Here is a 25,301-nt window from a genome sequence, read left to right on the forward strand (position 1 = left end):
TTTGGCGTTTGTTATTCACACGTTCGAATAAAATATCCTACTGGGTAATTTTTAAATCGATACGTATCGTCAGACTCAATTTTATGAAAATATCATATTATAATCAAATGAGTCTTACCTCGACTCTCGAGCGCTATTCTCTGACTGGTCACTATTGGCCGCTTGAAAATTATCAGTCAACACGTTGACTGTCCGCAAATCGTTTGAATCCCTTTGGCGTCAGTTATTCACGCGTTCGAATAAAATATCCTGTTAGGAGATTTTTAAATCGATACATAAAATCAGATTTAATTTTAACGTTAGTAATAAAGCTAATATCATATTATAATCAAGTGAGATTTACCGCTCGCTGCGTTGTTTCAGAGATTTGTCAGAGTCGTTCATATCCATGCAGATATCTCCAGGTGTGCCAACCGTACGAATCAACGAATTTCAACCAGTTTGGCCAACCGAGTTGTTTTTTCCGCCAGGGATTAGGGAAGATGTTGGGCGGCTGAAGGACGTGGGCCTCGCGTCAGTTGGGTTTCACTCGCTAGAACAGGATCGCTCTGATTTTTCCATGGAAAAGCAAAGAGTCACGACACAGTTAAGTCTAACCCAAAAAAAAAGAAAAACAAAAATTCCGGGCTCGTCGAAACGAAGGGAGATCACGCGACCCGCGACGGGCTAACATGCATTCGATAATTATATAATAATCCCGAATGACATGACAGCACCAAATACACACTCACGCACACGCACACACACACACACACACACATGTAAAAACGCATTCACACGAATTCATCTACGTGTTCCGCCAGACTGCAAACGTCAAAGATGGTGAAAAATCTCTAAACAGGGAATAGAGTACTTCTGTACAAAGCAATAAAATAAACATTTCTTCAATGGATTTTCACGCGATTTTTGCTCTTTCAGAATAACTTCTCCCATTTCCAGCTATAGTTATTCATCACCGCTCTTCTGATAATAATATTATAATTATTTATCAGGCATGTGGTTTTCTTTTATTCAATGAACCGATCGCTTCTTCCGTGTCACGTATTCCACGTTTTTGAGTAGTTTTAACCCAGGTTGTTGTTCTATTTTGACAACCTGGATTATGAGTCACCAATGTCTCTCGTTGTCGATTTGCCTCTTCGACTGCTTGTCGGTTTATATTGCGAGAAATTCGTGACTAAAGATCGTCCCATCTCCCTTCGGTAGTCGAAGGTGAAATTGGCTGTCTTGCAAAGTTTTACTTCACCCCTGTCGCATCACTCTCCAAGTCCCTTATTTCTGTATTTCAGTAGCCTGTGGTCAATCAACAGCAATTGACGCCTGACCGAATTCTCCAGGACGGAGGAAATCGACTGCGACATAACAAAGAAACCGTCGTCAGCGATCATGCCTGCGCCGCCTCCCAGCCTCCCGGAGACCCCATCCAGGGACAATACCGCCGACAATCGCCAGTCCGAGTCTCTTCCACCTTGGGCCAAGATTACACTGACTTCAGCAGAGGCTGAGATTGAGAAACTCATATCCAGAAACGAGCTAAAGGATGCTGAAGTCACGTACTTTTGCCAGGTTGAACCCATCCTACAGGACGGACCTCAGTAAGTGACCGATCGACTTGATAATCTCTGTTCACCATTTACTCCATAATTCTTCACTTTGTTTTTCTCATCAGTTTGTAATCAGCCCAGAGATGGTGCTCTATTCCTTAACAATTGAGACCAGAATTCTTGAAACAATTATGCTGTTTATATTTTTAAAAATAGATGCGGCCTCGTTGCACTTGCAATGGCGTCACAGGAGTACACGAAGCCAGTCTCGGTTACACAATTGCTAGCGGAGGCAAGAGTGAGGGGTTTTACACAGCACGGAGAAGTTTACAGCGTTGACTACATGGGAACACTGGCAGCTGAATACCTGCCCGAACATAGGCCTGATATTCTGATAGATTTGCAGACTTGTCCAGATTCACTGACGCATGCACTCGCCCATGGAGCTATGGTCCTCATTCCGTACGATTCGGACTTCAACCATGCTCCGTGTTTGAAGAGGGGACACAAGGCGCACTGGGCGTTGCTGGTGGGCCTTATTTCGTCGAGGTGAATCAGAGAAGACGATGCATCGATAACGACTAGACAACACCTGGTCACGCGGAGTAACTTGTCCCTTGTTTCAGGCAAGGCTATCACGTTCTTGCCCGCCACGGCAAGTCTCGTCATCTGGCTTGCTGGCCTCTGCGGGATCTGATCGAAAGCAACGGGAACTTGGAAGAGGAAGGCGCCGCCAGGCACGCCGGAGGCTACGTCGTGCCCAAAGGCGGAGTCGGTGGACAGAGAGGTCTGCGTGGCAGAGCGCTGGCGCTTCATCCGTACATCTAAACGAACTTGGTGGAGGATAAACGGCTGGGAATCAAACATCTGCGTTGAATATAAATCCCAAAGAATAATATAATTTTTACAGCAATTTTAAAATCGTTTCAGCCAGAGACAAAGGAGAGTAAGTCGAAGAGTATCGATGATAACGGCGAGTAAGGTGAAGGAAATGAAAATGGCAATCGGACTTTCAAGCCAGAACTACGAACAAACTCGCGAAAAGAGTGATTTAGAAACACAAAAAACGTTGAAGAAAAGCTGTTTAAGATCTTCGTGGTCTAAATTGAAATCTTCAGATTCAAAACAATCATTTTCTCACTTTTTCCGATACATTTTCTTTGGATTAAGCAATTTCTCTACTACATGTCGATCGATGACATATACTTGCGATATAAAATGAATCTGAATCGTCTAAATCAAATATGTAATGTCATATAAAGTAATGAAGAATTGAGAAAATAACAAAATAAAACAATTATTATAATTAGGTAGGCACATTATCAAAATGATTATGCATCATTTTATGAAAATAATACGATCAAAAACCTGAATCGTGAGAATTTTAGGTTCAGCTTTTTATATATACCATAATAAAATTACCAATAACAGTTGTCATATTATTTATGTAACAAATATTTAAATTATCGGATATAAATTCGGTTATTTATCATCGGTTAAGTTTGCATCCATCCAAAGAGATAAAAGAACATTTAAGGCTAAAAATAGAACAAAGCTCGTTAATTATGGACACTAGTTTAGCAAGAATCGTGAATAGCGAACAAATACCTAGTTAATTATGTAAATTCGTCTAAATGTTAAATTGTTTTTTGTTCGTATGATGTCACTTTGAAAACGTTCTCTTTTTTCTTACGTTATTTCTGTTGGTTCTTACAAAATTTTTGGTACCATTTATAAATTTGTGCTTTATTGCATCCGATTAATCATAAAAATATACTGTAACATATAGATGTATGAAAATAAAATCGCGAATGCAACGCACTGCGCATAAAACCGCGAGTAAGTTCAAGTAGAATGCAGAAGCGCATTTCTCATACGAAATTGGAATTTATCAATTGTCATTAACGGCAGTAAAAATAAAAATAAAAATTATAATCATAATTACCGATTATGAACAATATAACTGTAATCTCTAGTCAAGAGTTGACATGAAAAAAACAAAATGATAAAAAACGAATGTAGAAAATGCGAATTTTCGATAAATTATTGATATTTTAATCAGGTAAATAATGTACCCTGTTATTTGTATACATATAAATATATATCAAATATATATCAAATATGTATATATATTGTAGTATATAAATATATGCATATATAAATATTTGGATTTAATCATTCTCTCTTCGTTGAAAATATATTCGATATCATCTAATTATTTTCAATTAAATGTTTATATTTATATGTATACGTATATACATATAATTATAAAATGTAAATTATGTATGTAACGATATGTGATGTTAAAAAATTAATATGAAATAACAAATTATTTCAATGAAATTGTCTCGTAAGAAAATAATTAATGATAAAAAAAAACAAAAAAAACGTAATCTACTATACACACACATATATATAGATAAATACTATATAAAAAGAACGGTTAAGAAACGTTACCCGACAGCAATTTACAGAGTACGCAGGATGTACCGATGAATATAATTAATAATCGTCTTCCCTTGCTATTTGTCGTAACGCTTCGTATTAGACGGAGACAAGAGATTTTCATATTTCTTTACAACATATAAATAAACATTTTCATAAACAAACAAACAATACCAACAACAATAATAATAATAATAACATTCAAAACTACGTAAGATATATTGAACGTATCACTTACAATAATGAGGACGTCGACTTCTGAAACGTGGCCTTTACAGTGTCGCTAGAAGAAATATTAAATAATAATAACAACAACAACAACAACAACAACATGATATTATGGTATGTGATTATAATTGTGCTATTAAATATTATACACCTCGTAGTAATGTGTAAACGAACGAATGAAAGCAAATATTATGTCATAGAAATTTGAGAATTTATTTCACATTGTTTGTTTATCTATTTACTTATACGTCAATGGACCAACGTTTGGTAAACTATGTTTTTTCTCTCTCAGTTATTATGAATTTTTCGAACGCGGTTGAAACCGTAAATATGTACTATTATTCAGGTATAAAAACAACAGGCTGGACAAGGTGTTTAGAATTCAATCATAGATTAATGGATGTGTTGAGAAAAAAAAAAGCTGTCGCTATCAGCTGAGGGCGTAACAAAGTTTTTGTAGAAAAGGAAAAATGCGTTACACTTATATTTCAAGCTTACAAACATCAACAACATTATTACTTCTTAATAATAACTATCAATGTTTTCATAATCACTATATTCACCATTGAATTATTCGTCTTAAATTTTACTTATTGTTGCTTATTGATTATTTGTATTTGCTTCTTAGATAAACTAGCGGATTTTTATTATTACTATTATTACTATTGTAATTTTCTATCACTCTAATTATTACTCATTTCAGCTGCAGCTTTTTCATTCTGTGTATGTCAGTTACGTTATATTTTATTAGCGTGCCCCCATGCGAAAATTATTTGTTTAGGGTGCATATCATTCATCATTAATATCCTTGTATGGATATTATTATTATTATTGTTATTGTTATTGTTATTATTTCAACAATTCGCCAGGCTATTTTGTTTTCAGTCTAAGAATCATCTGTGATTATATATTATCATTATTAGCATAGTCATAATCATCATTATTTCGAAACAATATTTACGTACGCAAATTGTATATATATATAGGTGTATGTGTGTGCGTGTGTGTATTATAAAAGTTGTTATCTAATATTTGTAATAGCTTTCTACGGCTATCTTTCAATGACAGACGAAAATGTCCATTATTATTATTATTATTGTTGTTATTGTTGTTGATGTTGTTATTGTTAACGATTACTTTGTGTACTTGAACCAGTTTAATTTCATTTCATTATCATACACGTAATCATTCTGTTCGCCAGGGGAGATAATGAAAAATTTTTGAAATTGATCCCTACAGAAATGAACAACAACAACAACCGGTTGAGAGATAAGTAACGAGGGGCACAATAATTATTTCTATTCTATTGAATAACTTCGGTGGTATAGGTATAACAATACGTGATATCCTATACCAAATATATATATATATATAACGTTCAATAGTAGTGGTGGTAGTAGTAATAATATAATACTATATCACATGTATAGGTATGTTTAATATTTATCAATTACAATATACGTATTATGAAAAACAGGGCGCAGAAAATTGAATCAACTTCTTTCTCGATCTTTTCATCGTTCGTTACGTTACATGTAAATTTCAAGTTTACTTTTTTTACTCACACATATCAAATGATAATTCTATTACTCCGAAAGATATTGTAAATTTCAAAAAGAAGAAAAAAAAAATGTCACTCGATTTGGAAGAAAGTTGATTTTGTTCGCTACCCCTTATTTATACATCGACATTGTATTGTTATGTCTCGTATGAATTGATCCGAAGTTTAACGAAATGAGAATCAGAGCGTCGATACGTACCGTCAAATTTATTTCTACCGACTCAATTTCTTTTTGCGATTAAGCAGCTGAATAAAGACATATTTTAATCGTAATATCGACTGATAATTCCAATCTTCCTTTTAAATTTTACACGTATAACAATGTATATATTGCCCTGATATTATCGAAATTGAAACTTTTCTACAGGATCAATTTATGATCCAGATTTTAAATCCGTTCTATGTTCCTTCTCTTTTCGATTCTGTTAGTTTTTTTTTTTTTTTTCCCCCCCCTTTAATTATTGTAACAATTGAGCTTTTGGCATCTGCGTTATATCTGCGCTAATTTCTATTCATTCGTCTACTTGCGTTTTCTAACTCTAGCTTCTTATATTTTTTTTCTAGTTTCTATCTCGTTATCTGAGCTTTGAACATTTCGACTGTGCGACAATTTTATAATAATTACGTTCACGGATACATCGCAGAGAGAAATTCAATCGTACTACGCATTTCGATAAAGATTCAGATTCGTCGCGTTCCAGGAATGTTTTCATTCGTTATATTAACTCTTACACATCTAGTCGTTATAGATGACAATCTCAATTCAACGTTATCTTGGACAGTCAATTTTCCACCCGCAGACTCATCGTAGCGTAGTACATAATAATTCATCTTATACATATGTATGTCTCTGTATATACATGTACAATATTGATATATTTATTTCATAACTCTGCAATTTTCCTCGGATATATTTTCAACGATTATATAAATTTATAATCTGACACGAGCCACGAGTTACTTGTTACAATAAAAGTTCTCCTTAACGTGTATTTTGTTTATAGCTGCGTACTTTGTAGTAGGAGAATGAAATGATAGAAAAATTCTCTCCCAAAATGGAAATGACGCGATCGAAGTAGGAACAAAACAGTGACTAATAATTAAAGAAGCAAAAAGAAAGCGGCTTAACAAAAAGGTGAGGAACTTTTCGTTTAAATAATAATAATAGTAGTAGTAATAATAATACCAATAATAATGCTTACTAAATAGAGCGTCTGTAGCGAGAATAAGAAAATAAACCATCAACGAAAAACGAAAAATCGCACATGTATGTAAATAATATCGCATAAAATACTGTCTATTGTGTGTATTATAATCTCCGAAATACATACCTATATATACACGTTTTATATACGAGATATACGAGATACTACTCCGTATATACATATATGCACGATTTCCATTCAAAAATTTTCATCGTATCTTCATTTATTAATATTCTTCGTTATCGCATTAATAAAAATGTGGCTTTTGCTTCAAAATTAAATTTACAATTAAAAACGGAGGATATTGCCAAGTATGATATTATAATAGTATATCATGTATGTCTCTAGTAGATATCCGATGACAATAAGATGCATTAGCAATACATATGTACGATAAAAAGCGTACAGCTTTAGAACTTGGGATCAATGGCGATGAAAATAATATAACGACAACAGCGTGTATCAAGTTTTTTCTAGACATGTAAAACGTATTAATGACTGCAAAAATTTCCGTCACTGAATTCTTTCTTAAAATTATATCATGTGTGTTTGCGTGTGCGTTGCTCTCGCTTGACAGCGTGATGAAATATTGTGCAAGTAAGAGGAGAGAAGGAGAAACAAAAAAAACAGTAAAGAATAAAAGAAATTTCAATGAGACAATTATTTGCCTGTTACGATATACTCGTCAGTTGTTCTTATCTCCGCGGTATAAAATTACCAAATTATTCGATTACAAAAAAATCTGTGAGTATTTTTCTCTCCCTTTTCTATAAGAATGATAATACAAAGATCATGAAATTATACATAATAATACAATGTATGTGCGAAGAAGTACCGCGAGGAGTTTTACCGCCAGCACAACGAATGACGAAGGGACTTGTCCGACTTGCTAATTCTATCTTTTTTTTGTGTTTTGTTCGTTTGGTAAATAATTACAACGCCACGCGTATTCCTTGATTTTTAATGAGTCAAAGGCGAATAAAAAAAAAAAAAAAACTTTAACCATTGAAAAGTTGTTGTCATTGTCCTATGGACTTTGGCATTTTACGAACAGTCGAGAAATTTGGACAAATAAAAGGAAATAATAATAATAACAATAACAACAATAACAACACTAAAAACAACAATAATAATAATATGAGAAGGGAGTCAAGAATATAAAAAATATAAATATATATATATACATATAGATAGTATATATATAATTTTATGCAATCATTGAACCATTGGTAGAATAAAGAAAAAGAAAGAAAATTTCTGCGTCGTTTAAAAAAATATCCTTTGTTCATCGTCAATGTGGAAAGAAACGAGAGAATGGAAAAGATGGAAGAGAGAGAAAGTATGTGAATAAAGCTTGAGTCTCGTTGCACGCGCATCTCAAATCTAGAAAACAGTAGTCAATAAAGTAAGAAAAGACAAGAAAAGAAAATAAAATATGTACATACGACAGGCTGGTGAAGTATGATTAGAATGATCAGTTCTTCAGACAACTCGGTTTCATTTCCCTCAGCGAATTAATTAACATTTAAAAAGAATTGCAATTTCTTGTTAAACGACCTTGTGGTGAATTTGGGTTTGTTTACATAATTAGGTGACAAGTAAATGAATAAACGAAAAAATAAAATAATTAAGTGTTTATCTCTAACGAGAGAAAAACAATTTCCAAATCCTGTTAAACGCACACACGTGTGTTTGTTATATTTTTAAAAGGAATATGTTGTACGATTATTGGCAAAAGAATAGATTCATTTTATGTCAAATGTCAAACGACGCAACGTCAATGAACCTTGATTATTTGTCAAGCAATACAATGATATGTTGTTCGATTCCTGCCGACTATCAATGATAAACATATTGCCGGAAGTCTTGTTTTTCGCTGCTGTAAAGATATCGAGATAAAAAAATATGAGAAAAAAAAAAAGGAAAAGGTATTTTGTTTTCTTTCTTTTTTCTTCTTCTTAAATGGAAAGGGCAGAACACGTCGTAGATAAATTTGATTCATCGGAAAGATTTTCGCCGAAAGATTAGATCTTTCTAGAATTATTGCACTTTGAAGAAAATTATATGGCTGTAAAGGTGATACGGTGATTAAATTATTCGATTTTAATCGAGGCGGTTGTATTTTTTTTACAACTCGACGTATATGATTTGGCGTATCGCAGTCATAAGTACGAAACAATTATAAATTTGGAATAAAAAGTTTGATACTAGTTACATATACGATTAGTAATTCGTTTTTCTACTCAGTTTATAAGATAGTAATCCTCGTAACGCGGTAAAATGTATAACATATGTGATATAAAGTAAAAGTGAAGAAAATAAACGTAATGCATGTATAGACTAAATACCAATAATGAAAGAAACGAGGAAATCAGTACTTACTAACCGATCAGGGTCAAATTCACTGTAAGCTGCACATGTCAAAGTCGAACTTTACTCGTGTCAATTGCAAGGTTTATGTGATATTTAGGGACTGTTGCTGTACGTTGTAGGCCAATAACGATACGGGGAACGTCTTGATATGAGTCTGCCACTGCGCCGACAGCTGAAAGAATTTTACGCCGTACCATTCGGTGCCGTCTATACTGACTGAAAAGGAAAAATATGTAATAAATAAGGAGGGGAAACAATTGCTGTCCCGTATATTTGTTTCAGTTTCGTTAAAAACTGGGAGAATTTCTGTGGCTTTGCATATCTCAGATGTGCGAAACTTACCTTTCAATGGAATGTTGTGGGTTTTTGCCGAGCATATCAGTCGCGCCACACCTTCGACGGTCTGACTTTTTGGCTCATTTTCCTTCTCCTTCTCCTTCTTCTTTCCCAGTCTCATTACTGTCATATGAAATCAATGATTAAATATCAGAAATGATAACGTTCGGTTTCACGTCGAAAATTAAATACTCGACAGGAAAAGTTTTCAATTTATGGCCATTAGCTGCTTTAATCAATTAGCTAATGAGTAAAAAATAATTCTAACTAACGCCGATTAAAAGAAATACATATTTGGAAAATTTGGATTTAGAACAATATTGTAAAGAAGTCTGAAGCTGGTATGTTAATATCCAAATGAGAAAAGCAGATCCCAATCAAAAGAAAATTGTTGTTAACCTACATAAACATGGTATTTTTTTCAAAACAAATGCAATATTCATGGTTTCAATGGATCCGCTGACGGTTGATAGGAGCTTAAATACAATGACATCTATTAATCTACCAATTGTAAAATTTTTTGATAATAAATATTCATTCATACCAACCATTTTTTATGTACATTCATTTCCATCGCTAAAATCCTAATACCAAAATCAATTTACAAAGGAGCTAGAAAAACTTGGGCCAGAATCTGGAATCTGGTTGAATGGTCAAAATTTGGTATCCAGAGACCTGGAAAGGCTTTCATTACGTGCAAAAAAATTACTCCTAATCAAAGAAAGGCATCCAAAATCTGGTGTGAAATTGAAAATAAGGAAAACTAACTTTTCTGCTTCTTCTCCTTTGTCGTGTAATTCATCGACATATGATGTCCAGGGTTTTCGCCAAGCGGAGGTAACCTCTGGACGTGAAGCGCCCTGAACGCCTGCCTCAGAGTGATTTTTCCCTTATCTCCTATGGTTTGTTTTCCCCAGTAGTCCAGTTGCAGCTCGACCGGCTCCCAACCGTCTCTCGGCTGGCCAACGTTCGGGCTGCTCGGAGGGGTCAGTCGGCTGGGAGGCGGAACTGGCAGACCCGGGGGAGGCAGCGAAGGCGGGGAACCAGACACAGCCATCGCCTCTTCCAGGTCGACGGAAGCCGACGCACTACTGTCTGGACAGCCGACTCGAACGTCGTTCACAAACGGTATGAATATCTGGCTGCTGTCGTCGGTTTCCCTGGTGAAAAATACATTCGGCGCTTTGAAAAAAAAAAAAGATTCACGAAGGTTGCCAACGGAGCAGGGATGAATGAGAATTTATTTGTTTTCAGAGTTTTCATTCTGGTCTGAAAATGTTTGAATATATTGACGAGTTCCACTGTTTGAATGAAATATCAGGCAAACAGAGACAATTTGAGATAAGGTTTTATAATTAGAACATTCAAAATAATCAAACTCTGATGCTTTTCAGCCGATTCTAATGTTTTTGGGCTAGTTTTGTAAAGATCTTGAGATATGGCCTGAAATTTTGTTTTGCAATTTGTTCCAAACTGCTCAAATTTATTCCCAGTACGGTCATATAATTCGCATCCACCATCATCATCGGCGTAAATAAGATTGTTGTAGATGATTTAGACTGCTGTTTTTAGTTTCCTAACTTATGATTTAACCATCGTAGACCATCGATACTTAAAATTCTAGTAATATCAAGTTTACTTGACGTTTTACCAACCAAATATAAATTCCCACCTGTAAGTCACCATCGCCTCGGCAATGGGAAGAGACAGGAGCGGTCCACAGGTGGCCAAATATTCCGTGACCCTTGCAGCGCCTTCGGTGGCGCCTCCGCCCTCGCGTTCCATGATTTCTCTCCACTCCTCACCAAACAGCATCGAGTACCTTGAATCGACGGAGCAGAGATACCTTGCTAGGGTGTTGGAGCCGAGGGGAACGACGAGGAATCTGAGATAATTTTGCCAGTCGGGTGGCCTGAAGCTGAGGAGATCGACGTAGTGGCGAAGCACAGCGTTAACGAAGCTGTCACCGCCCGCTATAACCACCTTAATAGGAGCCGGCGGTTTAGCGGAGCTGTTGCAGCTGCAGAAACACAATTTTTAAATAAAAATTTGCTTCCAGCTTGTTCCTCTTCGCTCCGGAAACCCGACTTACAATTTTTGAATGCGAGCAACGAGGCAGGTGAACGTCGCTCTGATGTCAGCTGGCGATGCGGTGGTCAAAACGCGCTGATTTCGCTCCTGAAGCCGAGCAGCCAGAACCGCACCACCAGGATCGGCCAGAGAAACGAGCGACACGGACTCTGGAAGACTGTCGTCAGGCAGAACTCGACCCAATTGTTCAACGAGGGCCTTTCTCGGCTGAAAAGTTAGGGGGAGTGAGTGACGTCACTTAGGGTGAGGGTTTGACGTCACCCTGGATTTCTTACCTCGGCGTTGTTCATGTCGGTGGCTGGTTTGAGGTCGACGCTGAGACTGTGTTTCTTGGACTTGTTACTTCCCGGCGTTCCCCGATCCCTGGCAAAAAGTCTGCTTCTTCTGTCAGCGCCTTCGTTTTTGTTTGTATGATCTGAGCTGGATTTTGGCGGTGATCCGGCGACCGCCTGTGGCGCATCGTTAGCTTCGTGATCCGTCCAGTTTTCCGGATGCGAATCGCTGTCTGCCCTCCTCGAACTGTCGTCGCTAAGTCGGTCGACCCCGCGTTCTGTAATATTAGAAATTTTAACACGGCAAGCGGAGGCAGATTCCATGTTAATGGAAAATATCAGCGTGTAATTATACTTGTATAATTATATTTTATAATTCGCAAAAGAGAGAATACACATCGGTTAGAACAGCTCGGAATGTCGTATCGAGCGATCGACGAAAAGTAGACTGGTAGATACAGCTGAGAGACAGAGAAAGGGATAGACGCCGGATAAAGTGTGCAGCAGACAAAATTGAAAATAGGACAATTGTACTTGAAGACTGAACTAAAGTACAGAGAAATGATTAAAGGAATAAAAAAAAACTATACGTTTTTATACATAATAAGTAAATAAAAACAACTTTGGCGCGTCGACGACCATTTTTTTGTCCCTACATTTAAATCAGCATATCAAAGCAAATCAGCGTTAGTCTTACTGTCAAAGATTGCCAAGCATAGCTGCAGGGGCGTATATCAATAGTTGCGTAACCATTGCATTTGCCAAATTTCGTATAGTCATGCTAATTTCGCCAAGGATGCATTCGTTTTGAATAAGCATTAGTCACTCCAACGAAATCAAAATTTTTTCAAACACAATACGGTTGTTATAGGTTGCAAGGTAACGGATGCATTATAAAAATGCCCAAGGAGAGACGTGCTGAATTGCAATATTAAACTTCACTAAGATTACTTTTCATCGCCCAAACAACTTAATATGTATGCTATAATATACTCACGAATGTTTGTAACAATAATGATCATAATATTAATAACAACAACAACAACAACAACAACAGCAACAGCAGCAGCAACAATTATGTATAATTGTATCATCAGGCAACAAAAATGGAAAAAAAAAAAAAAAAGAAAACGAACAATTTACTTATACAGACAGACGATGTAAAACAAAGCAATAGAAACTTCAAATAGAAACGTACGAATAAACATTCAGCTTGTTTTTTTTTTTATTAGATATAGATGTACGTACGTTACACAGGTAGGTAGAGAGATAGAAGCTTCACAGCTGTCAGTATAAAAAGTTTAACAATAATAACGATAAGTAATAAACGAACGAAACTAGTTCAATCAATTCTGTTGAAAAAAACATAAAATAAAAAAATAAGTCAAACAGGAAAAGACACACGGCGTATTGCACACTTTACATACACACACTCACGCACACACCGTATACACTATATATATATATATATATATATATATATATATATATATATATATATATATATATATATGCAGTATACATATTCAACTGCATTGAATAACAAATATAATTCATCAACTTTTAAACACGTCTCTATACTAAAATATCATATGCATGATCAAACATACAAGACCAAAAGACAATGAGAGTTCTCTACGAATCGGAACGAACGAGAGGAAAAAAGAACTGAAAGCGACTATATTCGAAATCGAGAGAGGAAAATGTTCGTTATTTGACGTGTGACAAATTCACCAACAATACTCGAGACGAAGATAAAAAATTTCTGTAGAAAAAACTTGTAAAATACTATGGTTCGTGTTTCATTTTTTTTTTTTTCCGTTTGTTTTTGTATCTTGAATCGAGATACTACGACAGAAATTCAGCTACTATTCGACTTACGTACCTGGGGTAGTGTGTCCGATACGATTCTTCTCTTTGGTAGCCAGACAGGAATGAGGTTGAGCTACGGCGTTAGCGGAGTTGGTACCGATTTCCTCGCCGGTTACTACTACCGAATCGTACCATGCAACAATGCAAAGCCAAAAACCCACCAGACTTGAACATAGTTATTAATATGCGTCTGACTTACAAACAAAAGAAATACTTATGTTCCATAAAAAAAAAAAAAAAAAAAATTTCACCGCCCTCTTTCTTCAGTCTCTAAAATTCCTAATCGAAAGCCTTATCATCATATTTGAATGGAACAAAAGCAAGGGTAATAAGAGTTAGTTGAATGTTCTCTCAAAGTATCAAATATAACAACGAATTGTTCTACAAACAGCGTCCTTCTTCATACACTTTTATTCAAGTCTGAATAATTATATTGATAATAAAATGATATGATAAATAAAATTATTCTAATCAACGAATAGACGTAAATGTTTTTTTACGAGAATTTAACTCATTTCATTCTCTCTTTTCCACGTCATCAATTCATTACCAACCACGCACGCTTCTTTCGAATTTTCTCTTCTAACGCGAAATACGGATCGTTATACATATTTTTACGTATCATAATATTTGCTACACAGCGTTTTGACACACAGACGACAAACGTTCTTTCGTTAATGATAATAATGATATAATAATACTGATAATAATAATAACAACATTAATAATAATAATAATGAACGTAACGAAAACGTAAAGGAAAAAGCATTATTACGAACACTACGAGCGAGAACAATTAAAAATACATTGTACGAATGTATGATGATAATAATAATAATAATAATAACAATGACAGTGATTATAATAATAATAATGATATACTATAAACGTTATTAATTTGGTAAAATTAATGATAATTACAATAATATTAGTCAATTAATAAATCAAACAATCGATTATTGATCAATAATCTATTGTTGACTGTTCCAATGATATTCAACAGTAATAATTGTAATACCAACTTGCCTCAATGTCCTATATTTTTTTAATAACAGAGGGCAGGGGGGAGGGGGCATCGAGTAATTAAGGACGTTGCCTACTCCCGGCGGAACTGCTGCTTGCAGATGTTCACGCGATGCAAGTTTTCTCCGTCATTTATGAAGATATCGAACTTGTATTAAAAGCATTTCGAAGGCGAAGGAGTAAAATGTACCGTGCATAGTAGACTCCAGACGTGCTCTGACGTGATTCTGAGAATAGATCGTTTGCTTGATATCGCTCATCCCTAGTATTTAGTCATGAATTAGCTAACTGCTGTTTCGGGTAATTTCTCTTGTAATATTTTTCACTTTACTGCAACGAGTTATGCAATAGATCTCTTGAAAACTCGAAGATTATTCAATGATTTCTGCAACTTATTATTATTCATCAACCACGCGAAACTCATACGGGCTTCCAGTTATATTCCTCGCATCTCAGAACTTCAGAACGTTCAAGTGCAAGCGGCCTGGTCCCAACGGAGTGCAGAGTGGGGGACCATAGCAGGCGAGGGGCATAGACTCAAGTCCCGCCCACTCTTCCAAAGCCAAAGTTCGCGCGCAAGCTCGGTAGGCAACGTCCTTAATTGGAGTTGAAATAAATTCGTCATCACCCGCAAAGCGACTTCGACTTACCTGTATGCATCGGCGCCAAAAGAGATCGACTAGAGCTGAAGAACGGCCTTAATGATGGCTTTGGCGTGCTGCTGACTGACATTGTGTCAAGCTCTGGTCCGCTGTCAGACAAATCTTCCAGCTCGTCAAACAACTCCTCGATTTCCATGTCACCGCCTGTAGTAAAAAACCACATTCAACGGCCGATAAGATATGGATGTTGATAAGGTGAACAAACATACAGAGTCAGAAAACGAATGCCTTCAAAGAAAAAAAGAAAACGAGTCAAAACCATGAATCAAACTTTACCTGAAAGTTTTTGCCCGATCTCTTCCTGGTCGTGTTCCAGTTCCTCGGAAACTCTGAACCTTTTCAGTAGTGCAATGAATTTCTGCTTCAAGTTTCTTTGCTGAAAGTGAAATTAGTTGCAATGGAAAATAACGGTTAATCCCGTTTAATTGTTGATCTTTCACAAAACCTGACTAATCAATAAGAATCAACATCCTTGCGCAAGATTTCTTCCCAGCTTTCAACCACGCTACGCTTACCCTGGCATTGGCGGGTATTTTCGCTCTACTCTTTCTCCTGTGTACTTCCAGGGTGGGTTCGCTGTCGCTGCCTTCAGCCTCTCCTTCGGAGCTGAATTCTTCCTCGTCATCGCTGAACTCGGTACCTAGTCTTTCGCTAGGATCGTTCAAGAGCCTCTTGTCGTGGTCGACAGGCTGCGAACTCAGCGCGACAACGCTAACCTTGGCGAGAACAACGGAATGACCGCCATACTTTTCCGACTTGTCAGAAATGAGCTCGAGCTCGAGGTCCATCTGCTTCTGCAGAACCTGTAAGGAGAGAACGTCGTTTCGGATTTTGAAACAATTTTTTTTTTTTGCTATTGATAAAATTCTTGGCCATGTGACCGCAATAGCATGCGTACCTGTGCCATGTTGATGATTCCTTCGGCAAGGGTTTTATACCCAAGCATTGTTCTGTTCTTGTACCTCTTACGTCTTTGCAAAAGTATCAAGAGCTTGTTTCCATCCCTTTTGAGGAAATGGGGATACTGTAGGGCGAACTGAAGTTCCAGCTCAGTGTCCAACATACCAGTAGCCGGTACGGCTATCTCGTTAGATCTGAGTGTTCTCTTTGAACTCTGCATTTTAACGGCTAGACTAATCGACGCCAGATCTGCACCCAACGGTCGCAGAAGAACCAACCGGCTCAGTGTCAATGAACAAAGTCTGTAAAAACAAAACCGAGAAGTTTTTAAATGGTATGAGGGGAAAATTTTCAACGAGCCAGCGAAGTGTAATTATCAAATTGTAAATCGTTTGAAAATTTGATGGAAGATAAAAATAACCAGTTTTTTTTTTACTAGGCTATTTCTAATAATTTGTAAATAATAATATTATAATATAACGTATCGATTCTCATCAATTTTGTATTCAATGCATGTACATCTACGAGTGAATTTTGCGCTTTTCATTCTTATCTTTGAAATCTTTAATTGAATTGGTTTCATTCGCTGTGAAATAGTGTATCATGACTGACAAGACCTGAAAATAATCATAGAGTCAAAATAAATTCGCAAGCGTGTGAAACGGCGGCCAGATTGGAATTCCGCAATAAACATGGTCGCATTTGATACGATTGCGATTTTATTTCGTCTGTATGATTATATCCAGGCTTCGTAAATCGTGAAACGCTATTTCTAATCGTATAAAAAGATGGCAAGGATATACAAAGTAGAATTTTACCACCGATCACATCGTAAAAATTGTGAATTTAGTCAAGATAAATTCACTCGTGCTTGTGGGAGTTGCATTGCGTGAACTACGCCCTCAGTTTCAAAACTAAAAGGACATAATAAAAGAGTTAGAAAAAAATAAAATAAAAATTAAATGACACGAAATCGATCAATATCTACGTTCCATTTCAATCCACCATTGCTATATTTATATCTCGTTTTCCCCCCTTGTGCGATAAAAAAAAAAAAAAAAGGAAGAAAGGAAGAAAAAGAAAACAAATTTATCTTTCTTTCCTCCCGGTAATTGGTAAAGCACACGCAATAACAGGGCAAGTTCGCGGTACGGAGGGCTGTAGGATAGATGGATGGATGGATAGGCGAACGTGGGGCGGTCGGTGACATTGAATCGATATTATATCGGAACTGTGTAGAAGGCAAGCAGGCAGCATACCGGACGTAGAAAGCGTCGAGCCAAAGTAAGTCCCCTGAACAACATTTACCCACAAAGCATTTCACCTCTTCCCCCGAGTCATGTACGGTTGGTTTATGCGCATAATTTACGTACAATTTGTTGGATATTATCAAAGAGTTAGAACACTTGCGTGCAGGCGGTTTGCACCGTCTCATGTTCGGCAATAAAAAAAAAAAAAAAATTCTTATGACGTAATAATTCCCACGACACGTGACGTCGTGGTCCTTCTCTCCGCCTGAATTCAGGCAACAGCTTCCAAGGAGAACGAACTGTACTTATGAATCACCACGTCAAAACAACCCGTGGCGTCGCGCAGAATCGGACGAGTTTATCATGAATGGGGCAAATCCCGAGTCTTCCTTGCGAATAAAGGAGTGACAGCGATGGAGGGGGGGATGGACATACCTGTGTATGAATAATGCACAGATATGCAGCGTTGCACATCTCATACATTCTTTCATTGCTTCTATTCATCTCTCGTTCTCTGTGTTCTCGTTGTTCAATTGTTTTCACACACAGTACACGGTATTTTTTCTCTGGTTTCCAAAATATTTTTCCTCGCAATGTTTTCAGCGATTTTTTTACTTAACGAGAAATTATGGTATCTTTTTGTTTCCTCAAGTTTTGCCTACTAGTACTGTCGTACACTTTTGTTTTTATTCTCTTATAAAAATCTTTTCCTGCAGAAATCTCATTCATTTATTCGATAAATCATTTGTTTCTTAGATTTAATGATATGCATAGGTACCAGGTATCCATAACCTACATATATGTATATACATATATATTATACACATAATTTCAATCGCCGATTCGATTATTATTTCTTCTTCTTTATCTCAAAACACTACGTATATTATATGTATAGGTATATAAAAAAAAGGGTATTTGCGCGCGGAAAAAGAGAGGAAAAAAAGAAATCAGAGGATAGGTAGATTACAGGAAGTCTTTTCTCTCCGCATTACCAATGAATAAATACACAATCTGCGTATTTATACCTATGCACCTATAACTCTATTGGATGAAAATAGCAAAACTACGCCTACAGTGACTATAACCAGCGGCACATCGATGATACGAACGTCACTTGAGGTCATTCTGACGTATTCGTAATATCATAGTCATGTGTATATGTATACACATTACGTTACAACTTGCACCTCCAAAATTCAAATAATTCAACCCTGTATGCGTGATGCGGAGGATATATAAAATTGAAAACATAATTCTATTCCATCTTTATCTTCGTCTATCTAACCCTATACATATTGTATAGGTATATAGGTATGTATATACTTATAAAAATCTTACGCCCACAATTGTACACAGTCTGACTGCAGCCGACAGCGAAATAACGACAATAATAATAATAACAATAACAACAACAACAACAACAATAATAATAAACCTTCCTGTGCCGCACAGTTCCCAATAATCAATCTCTCTTTCACTCTTTCCTTTCCCCTCCATCTCTCCCGCCGCGTCGGTATTTTCCTTCTTTCTCATTCTTCTTTTCTATTTCTAGCTTCAGGTTAATTAGAAACTGCACGCATCATCAGCAGCAGGCTCACGGCGTATTTTAGTTGCACATAGGGGCGGCGATTATGTACGTATTATAGTACATAATCGTAAGTATACGTAGGTATATGGAAACTTGCCACAGGCATGTGTGTATTGTATGAACATAGCTTATACACTATTTGCAGAAATCAAGGCCGTCCCTGCTGGCTGCTGTGATCTGCTACGTGATACGTGTGTGTGTGTGTGGTGTATAATACCTCACACACGCACACACGCGCATATATATACATATCCATTCATGCACGTACGTACATTGGAGGAGGATCGTGCCATAAATTTTGGTACATATTACAAAAAAAATTTTCAACAACGCGGTGGTCGCAAATTTTTATTTTTGTTTGGAAAATAATTCATGAACTACATTCCTCCAGATTTTCCCATGACCTAAATCATAGTTTTCCCCACATGACGTCTTACCACTTCCTATACATAGTTAGTTACCAAAACCTCAATTGTTAAGTATATTTTTGACCCCATATTGGGTTCAAATTAAATTAAAAAAAAAAAAAAAATGAAGACGAAGAAGAAGAAGAAGAAGAAGAAGAAGAGGAAGAAGAACTTTTTTTTCTGGGCGAAAGGAATATTAAACTTGTGCTACCTCAAAAAAATAATTTTTCATTCCCACGAAGTATAATAGAAGAATAATATTGTTAGTTTTTTTCATTACGAAATTAAAAATACCCTGATATTCTCAAGTTTTCTGGGTTTTCCCCAGATATTTGACCACCTTGTAAATTACCAACAATTTTCATCACCGTTAAATCGACAATACAAATACTCATCTACATGTAGAGTAACATTATAAATCGTGATATGGAAACGACGATTCCATTTTCTGACGAAATGAAAAAGTATTTTTAAAAATAATTTAGAAATAATACAGTCATCGCATGAGGTAACCCTTCCGTTTCGCACAATGAAAATTTCACAAGAAAAATACATATAATATGTATATACATATATATATATACCATACATATTCCAACCGTTTCGTAAGAATGACGAAAATATTTTTATCACGCACCTGATTTCATCGCATGCCTATGTAGCTTATATATATAATTTGTCGTTGATTCTTTGTATGCATAATTTATTTGAAGACAAAAATCTCAAAGTAAAAAAATATATCTTCCGCAGTATGTGCAGAGATCTTATTCTCAGATCTCAACAGCGCACCGTTCAGCAGCAGTTATGTGAACTTGGCACCCGGCTTGCTTCGATTTCAAATTTTCTCCCCGATTTTCGAAGATTTGGGAATGCGGTTGATTATGGTGAACTCGATTTCGTTTGATATAGCGTCAAAAAAAAAAACAAAGAAAACCTTCCCTCGAGTTTGAGATGAATGACTTTATGGGTCTTCACGGGACATGGAGAAAAAATGTAGAAGAATATGATGAAAAAGAATAGACGGGGCTTCACGGGACTTTAGCAAGTTGGGTGCCAAGTTCAGATAGCTGTCAGCAGCAAAACGGCGACGCATTAGATTTGTACCTAATACGCTATTGTACATACATACATATATATATATATGTCCGCTATTCTCTTCTCTGTTATACATAATGTATATACACATATACATGTATGCCAAGCTGTTTCAGTGATTTGAAATTAGCATATTTCGGTAGCATGTATACAAGGATATGCACATAACATGGTACAAGGCGTGTATGGATGGATGGATGGATGGATACAACACATGCGCATAGATGAGAATAGGCGTCGACAACGTGACCGGACTGATATTATAGAGGAAGAATAATGAAGAGAGGATAAAAACAAGAAAGGAAAAGAAAAGAAAAAATTGCCAAGTCTCGCTCAGTTACAGATACGTATAAGTCCACGTTTTTCTGTTTCCTCATCGCAACGTCCTCCTCAATTTTATTTGTATTCTTTTTGCTGCTACTATTAATTAAAGTCGCTGATACCGTATTACGAAGAATACAGTTAATATATATATTGTATATATAATAGTACACAGAGAGAGGCTGGATCAATTTTTCTTTTGTTTCATAATTTTTGCGTTAAATACTATCCAACAATAAATTGAATACTGCCCACCATAAATATCTATGATAAACGAATAGATTGAATAAAAAAGTAAAAGATACTCGTCACGGGTATTCTTTTTTCCCTTCCCCCTCGATATCCCTCCTCGTCGTTGTTATATTTTAACAAGCATTTATATTACATACGTTATATGCCTATGTATAATATACGGTGATTCGACAACCGTATTATTATATTTTATTGCAAATATCCTGCACCGTGGGCGCAAAATTGAATGGGGGAGAAGTGTATAATAAGACAGTAGTACTTGTACACATGGACACGTAATATTACAGCAGTAGCGCCAATCCAAGTTGGTCTGCACTGCTGACTGTAAACCGACTATTTTGTGTATTTTACATGCACATATTTTCTATAATTACGAACATACATGTAATACGTTACATAATTTTATAACGTTTTTCTGCATTTGTCAGAAAATATAATCAACGCGTAACATACTTGTTTATGTATAAATCGATAATATACCGAGCATTCTACATAAATACGTACATAGCGTTGCATACATGTTGTATGTATATGATACTAGTCAATGCGATTATCAGCATGTGTCTATGAATACGTATCTGGACATACTATTTTTTCGGAGAGGCGTGAAGATAAAAAAAAAAACGCTCAAAGAAACATGTTTTCAAAAGTCTCTAATTATACAAAAAAATGGATTTAAAACAAGTGATAAGAATACGTACGACTATGACGCAAAAGGAGTCTTATTCATATTCATATATTATCTTATCGTCGTCATTTTCTTAAGTATATAAAAATGTTTTTTAACTCTGCAGAGTAGATGTTGTAACGTTAACCTAACGAAATATATTTTGCGAGAATAAATTAAAATCTAATTGTAATGTTCGAAAAATGTTTCAAGGAGTTGGGTCTGCAGAAAAATATGCAGTTTGTGTAGTTCGCTTTATCACGCTTTACTGAAAAATACGAACTTGAACTTTATAAAGAATTGGTAAAGAATGAATAAAAATAAAAAAAAATATAGAAAGAATGTAATTAAAAAATTACGGAACAAAACAAGTTTTTGCATTGACGCATATCTTGCTTTACCTGCGCCCAAAATATATTTTATACGTATAGTGTATAACAATAAGCCGATGATTGTTTCCAACTTTAAGAATTTGTCAAAACGCTTACTTTTTACGTCACGTACGCCAACCGAAATACTACAAGAAGACGCGTAGTCCAAACGGCTTATATCTATTGGATTAGCGTGTTTCGTTACAAATATTTGTACAAAGAATTATCATCACGATCGGTGATTGGTTGGTTTCACGCAACAAAAAAAAAAAATCAATAATCCGATCAAAGTCTCATCGTGTAAGGCGTTACATACATACATACATACATACATAGGTATAATACATCACATATATGGTATATACTACCAGTCGATGGTAAATAGTAATAACGTGTAAAAATTGTATATATTTATCTTGTTTGTTTATTTTTAACAACTCGCACGCTAGTTTATACGTTCGATAGAGATTGGAAGAAAATAAAAATGTAATGATAAGAAGAATTAGACGTCGTAACAATCATTGGCAAATTAAGTGATGGGTGAAAAAAGCCTTGCAAACTATGACTGATGGTTACGACAGATTACGATCTCGACTTTGAAGAGATTATCATGTTGATGAATCGTTGTTAATCGCAGATTTTCCTCGCATCGTCAGAGTGTTCGGTCATAATATGATTTAATCTACAGCAGCTGAATTAGGACGTTTGAAACAATAGAAAAAGCTCTTTTATCTCTTCTTCTTCTTCTTTTCATCGTACAAAAATAATGAGTCTGAAGTTAGTAACGTTATTGCAGTGATTCGTCTTTCGGAAAACCCGTTGTTATTTCTTTGTAATTTTAAAGTAAAAGACATTTCGTGATTCATGTAGGTATGTACGTGGTATTTCTCTCGCGAAACGGTTGCATGTATTTTTACGAGAATTTTACGAGTCTGACGTCAGTAACGTTATCGTAATGATTTATGTTTTGAAATAATCGTTACTTCGTAATCTTAGAAACATCCGAGATGCAGTAAATTATACTAAAGAAAAAGAAATTCATATTTTCATAATTTAGCCAATTTAAAGTCACTACAACATTGCAAAATAGTAACTGTTTTTCGCCAACATTTCGTTACGCTAATGTTACTAACTTCAGCCTCATAGAATTTTGTACCACATCGTAGTCGTAGGTAAAAAGAAAGAAGAACGCGTGATACGAAAAGCGTCTCGGCTGTCGGTTTCTTGCGTTGCGCACGCGACAGCTTTTGACAGTTTACATCCGCCGCTGAACGAAAGCCAAACAACGCAAACGTCAAACCGACCGTAGTAGACAAAACGGCGCTTCTGACTTGAACAATTTCGCCCTTCCCGATCTCTTTCGTTTCCTCGATACTGTACGAGGCATGCATGCGTCTATGTTCACACAGGTAATAAAATGAAGAAGAAGAAGACGTAGAGTAAGAGGAAGAGGGAGAAGAAGAACCGGTACGATTGTATCGCAGTACGCCGGAATGTGACAACAAACAATAGCTCGATATATTCTCGGTACATTGTCCGATGCAGCAGCATCATGGCATAAGCCGCGAAGCCGGCGGAGCGCAAAAAGTAAGAAAGAAATCGATCGATTTCGGTTGTGATATACGACAGAGAACAGAACAAAAGAAAATAAGCATGTCGGAGGACAAAAGACGGTCGAGAAAACCAACGGAGATAAAAACGTGTATAGGTGAAACAAAATATAACTATAAGCTGGCGAGGAGAGCGACGTAAATGTAAGTAAGTATTCCAGTTTGGAAAAACAGCAGCTTCGTCGTAGCGTTGTCGTCGCTGATGCGGAGCAAGAAAGAATGATAAGGGAGATAAGAAGATGGGGATAAAGTGGACGGGGAAAAAGGGCGTGTTGAATACAGCTGCGCAGGATGATCTGAATACACTCGCCGTTTGTTACGGGCGAGCAAGCGAGAGGAGAGAGAGAGAGAGAGAGAGAGAGAGAGAGAGAGAGAGAGAGAGAGAGAGAGAGAGAGAGAGAGAGAGAGAGAGAGAGAGAGAGAGAGAGAGAGAGAGAGAGAGAGAGAGAGAGAGAGAGAGAGAGAGAGAGAGAGAGAGAGAGAGAGAGAGAGAGAGAGAGAGAGAGAGAGAGAGAGAGAGAGAGAGAGAGAGAGAGAGAGAGAGAGAGAGAGAGAGGTAGATAGATAGGTAGAGAGAAAGACAAGGAAAGAAGGAAAGAAAGGGGGGGAGAGAGAGAGAGAGAGAGTGTGCGTGTGGGTGACGAAAAGGCGGCAGGTTAATTACCTCGGTATGCAGTTGGGCGGCGTGCGATCGACTTCCCACGTAGCAAAGAGCTTCATGGGGACGGGGCGGGCGGCCGGGGTCGTTACCTTGTTTCTTTCCGCCATTTTTCCGGCGCCAAGATACAACACAATACCTACGGATGCGGATGACTCCCCCCGGGATTACCGATGATGCGGGGCGAGCCGCCGCCACTACCCGCGAACATGAGAACGAAGTAAGACCGACGCAGAGGCGGCTTGCGGCTCGAACCCGGTAACAACGCGAAGTCGACACTGCAATCTATCACTGGCACTAAGTGTTTCACACTTTTTCACTCGTACGCCCGCAGACCGACGACGTTCGAGCGAGTCACTGACCGACTTCCCGCCACCGGCGCAGCATCGGCTTCCTCTAATCGCGTAGGTTTCTCACGGCCAACTGATGATGATTCGCTCACGACTCATGGATTCGCCCTCCTCCCCTTCCTCCTGCCGGCGACTACGCGTCGTAAATCACTCGGGTTGGACTTTTCGGTTTTCACCACCAGGCGGCGCCACCTACAACACGGTTTGTACCGACTGT

General features: G+C 36.8%; 2 protein-coding genes across 4 annotated transcripts; one reads left to right on the forward strand and one right to left on the reverse strand.

Moving 5' to 3' along the window:
- Positions 1 to 471: 471 nt before the first annotated feature.
- Positions 472 to 8,030, forward strand: LOC107220610 (UPF0692 protein CG33108). 2 transcript variants are annotated; one of them, XM_015659272.2, is made up of 4 exons: positions 472 to 585; positions 1,290 to 1,595; positions 1,761 to 2,093; positions 2,171 to 8,030. In XM_015659272.2, the coding sequence occupies exons 2-4, from the start codon at positions 1,387 to 1,389 to the stop codon at positions 2,370 to 2,372; spliced, it is 744 nt and encodes a 247-aa protein (XP_015514758.1). In that variant the 5' UTR covers positions 472 to 585; positions 1,290 to 1,386; the 3' UTR covers positions 2,373 to 8,030. The 2 variants fall into 2 exon arrangements, with proteins under 2 accessions (XP_015514758.1, XP_015514760.1); XM_015659274.2 differs by having other exon boundaries at positions 1,293 to 1,595.
- Positions 6,208 to 25,177, reverse strand: LOC107220607 (phosphofurin acidic cluster sorting protein 2). 2 transcript variants are annotated; one of them, XM_015659268.2, is made up of 12 exons: positions 24,741 to 25,177; positions 16,511 to 16,814; positions 16,128 to 16,415; positions 15,889 to 15,988; positions 15,601 to 15,756; positions 13,941 to 14,045; positions 12,059 to 12,333; positions 11,785 to 11,990; positions 11,365 to 11,712; positions 10,461 to 10,852; positions 9,699 to 9,815; positions 6,208 to 9,572 (listed from the first exon to the last, which is right to left on the reverse strand). In XM_015659268.2, exons 1-12 carry the CDS (start codon positions 24,842 to 24,844, stop codon positions 9,439 to 9,441), a joined length of 2,529 nt encoding a protein of 842 aa, XP_015514754.1. In that variant the 5' UTR covers positions 24,845 to 25,177; the 3' UTR covers positions 6,208 to 9,438. The 2 variants fall into 2 exon arrangements, with proteins under 2 accessions (XP_015514754.1, XP_015514755.1); XM_015659269.2 differs by lacking the exon at positions 13,941 to 14,045.
- Positions 25,178 to 25,301: the final 124 nt, after the last annotated feature.

This window comes from Neodiprion lecontei, chromosome 7 (genome assembly GCF_021901455.1).
Source record: "Neodiprion lecontei isolate iyNeoLeco1 chromosome 7, iyNeoLeco1.1, whole genome shotgun sequence".
NCBI classification, from domain to species: domain Eukaryota; kingdom Metazoa; phylum Arthropoda; class Insecta; order Hymenoptera; family Diprionidae; genus Neodiprion; species Neodiprion lecontei.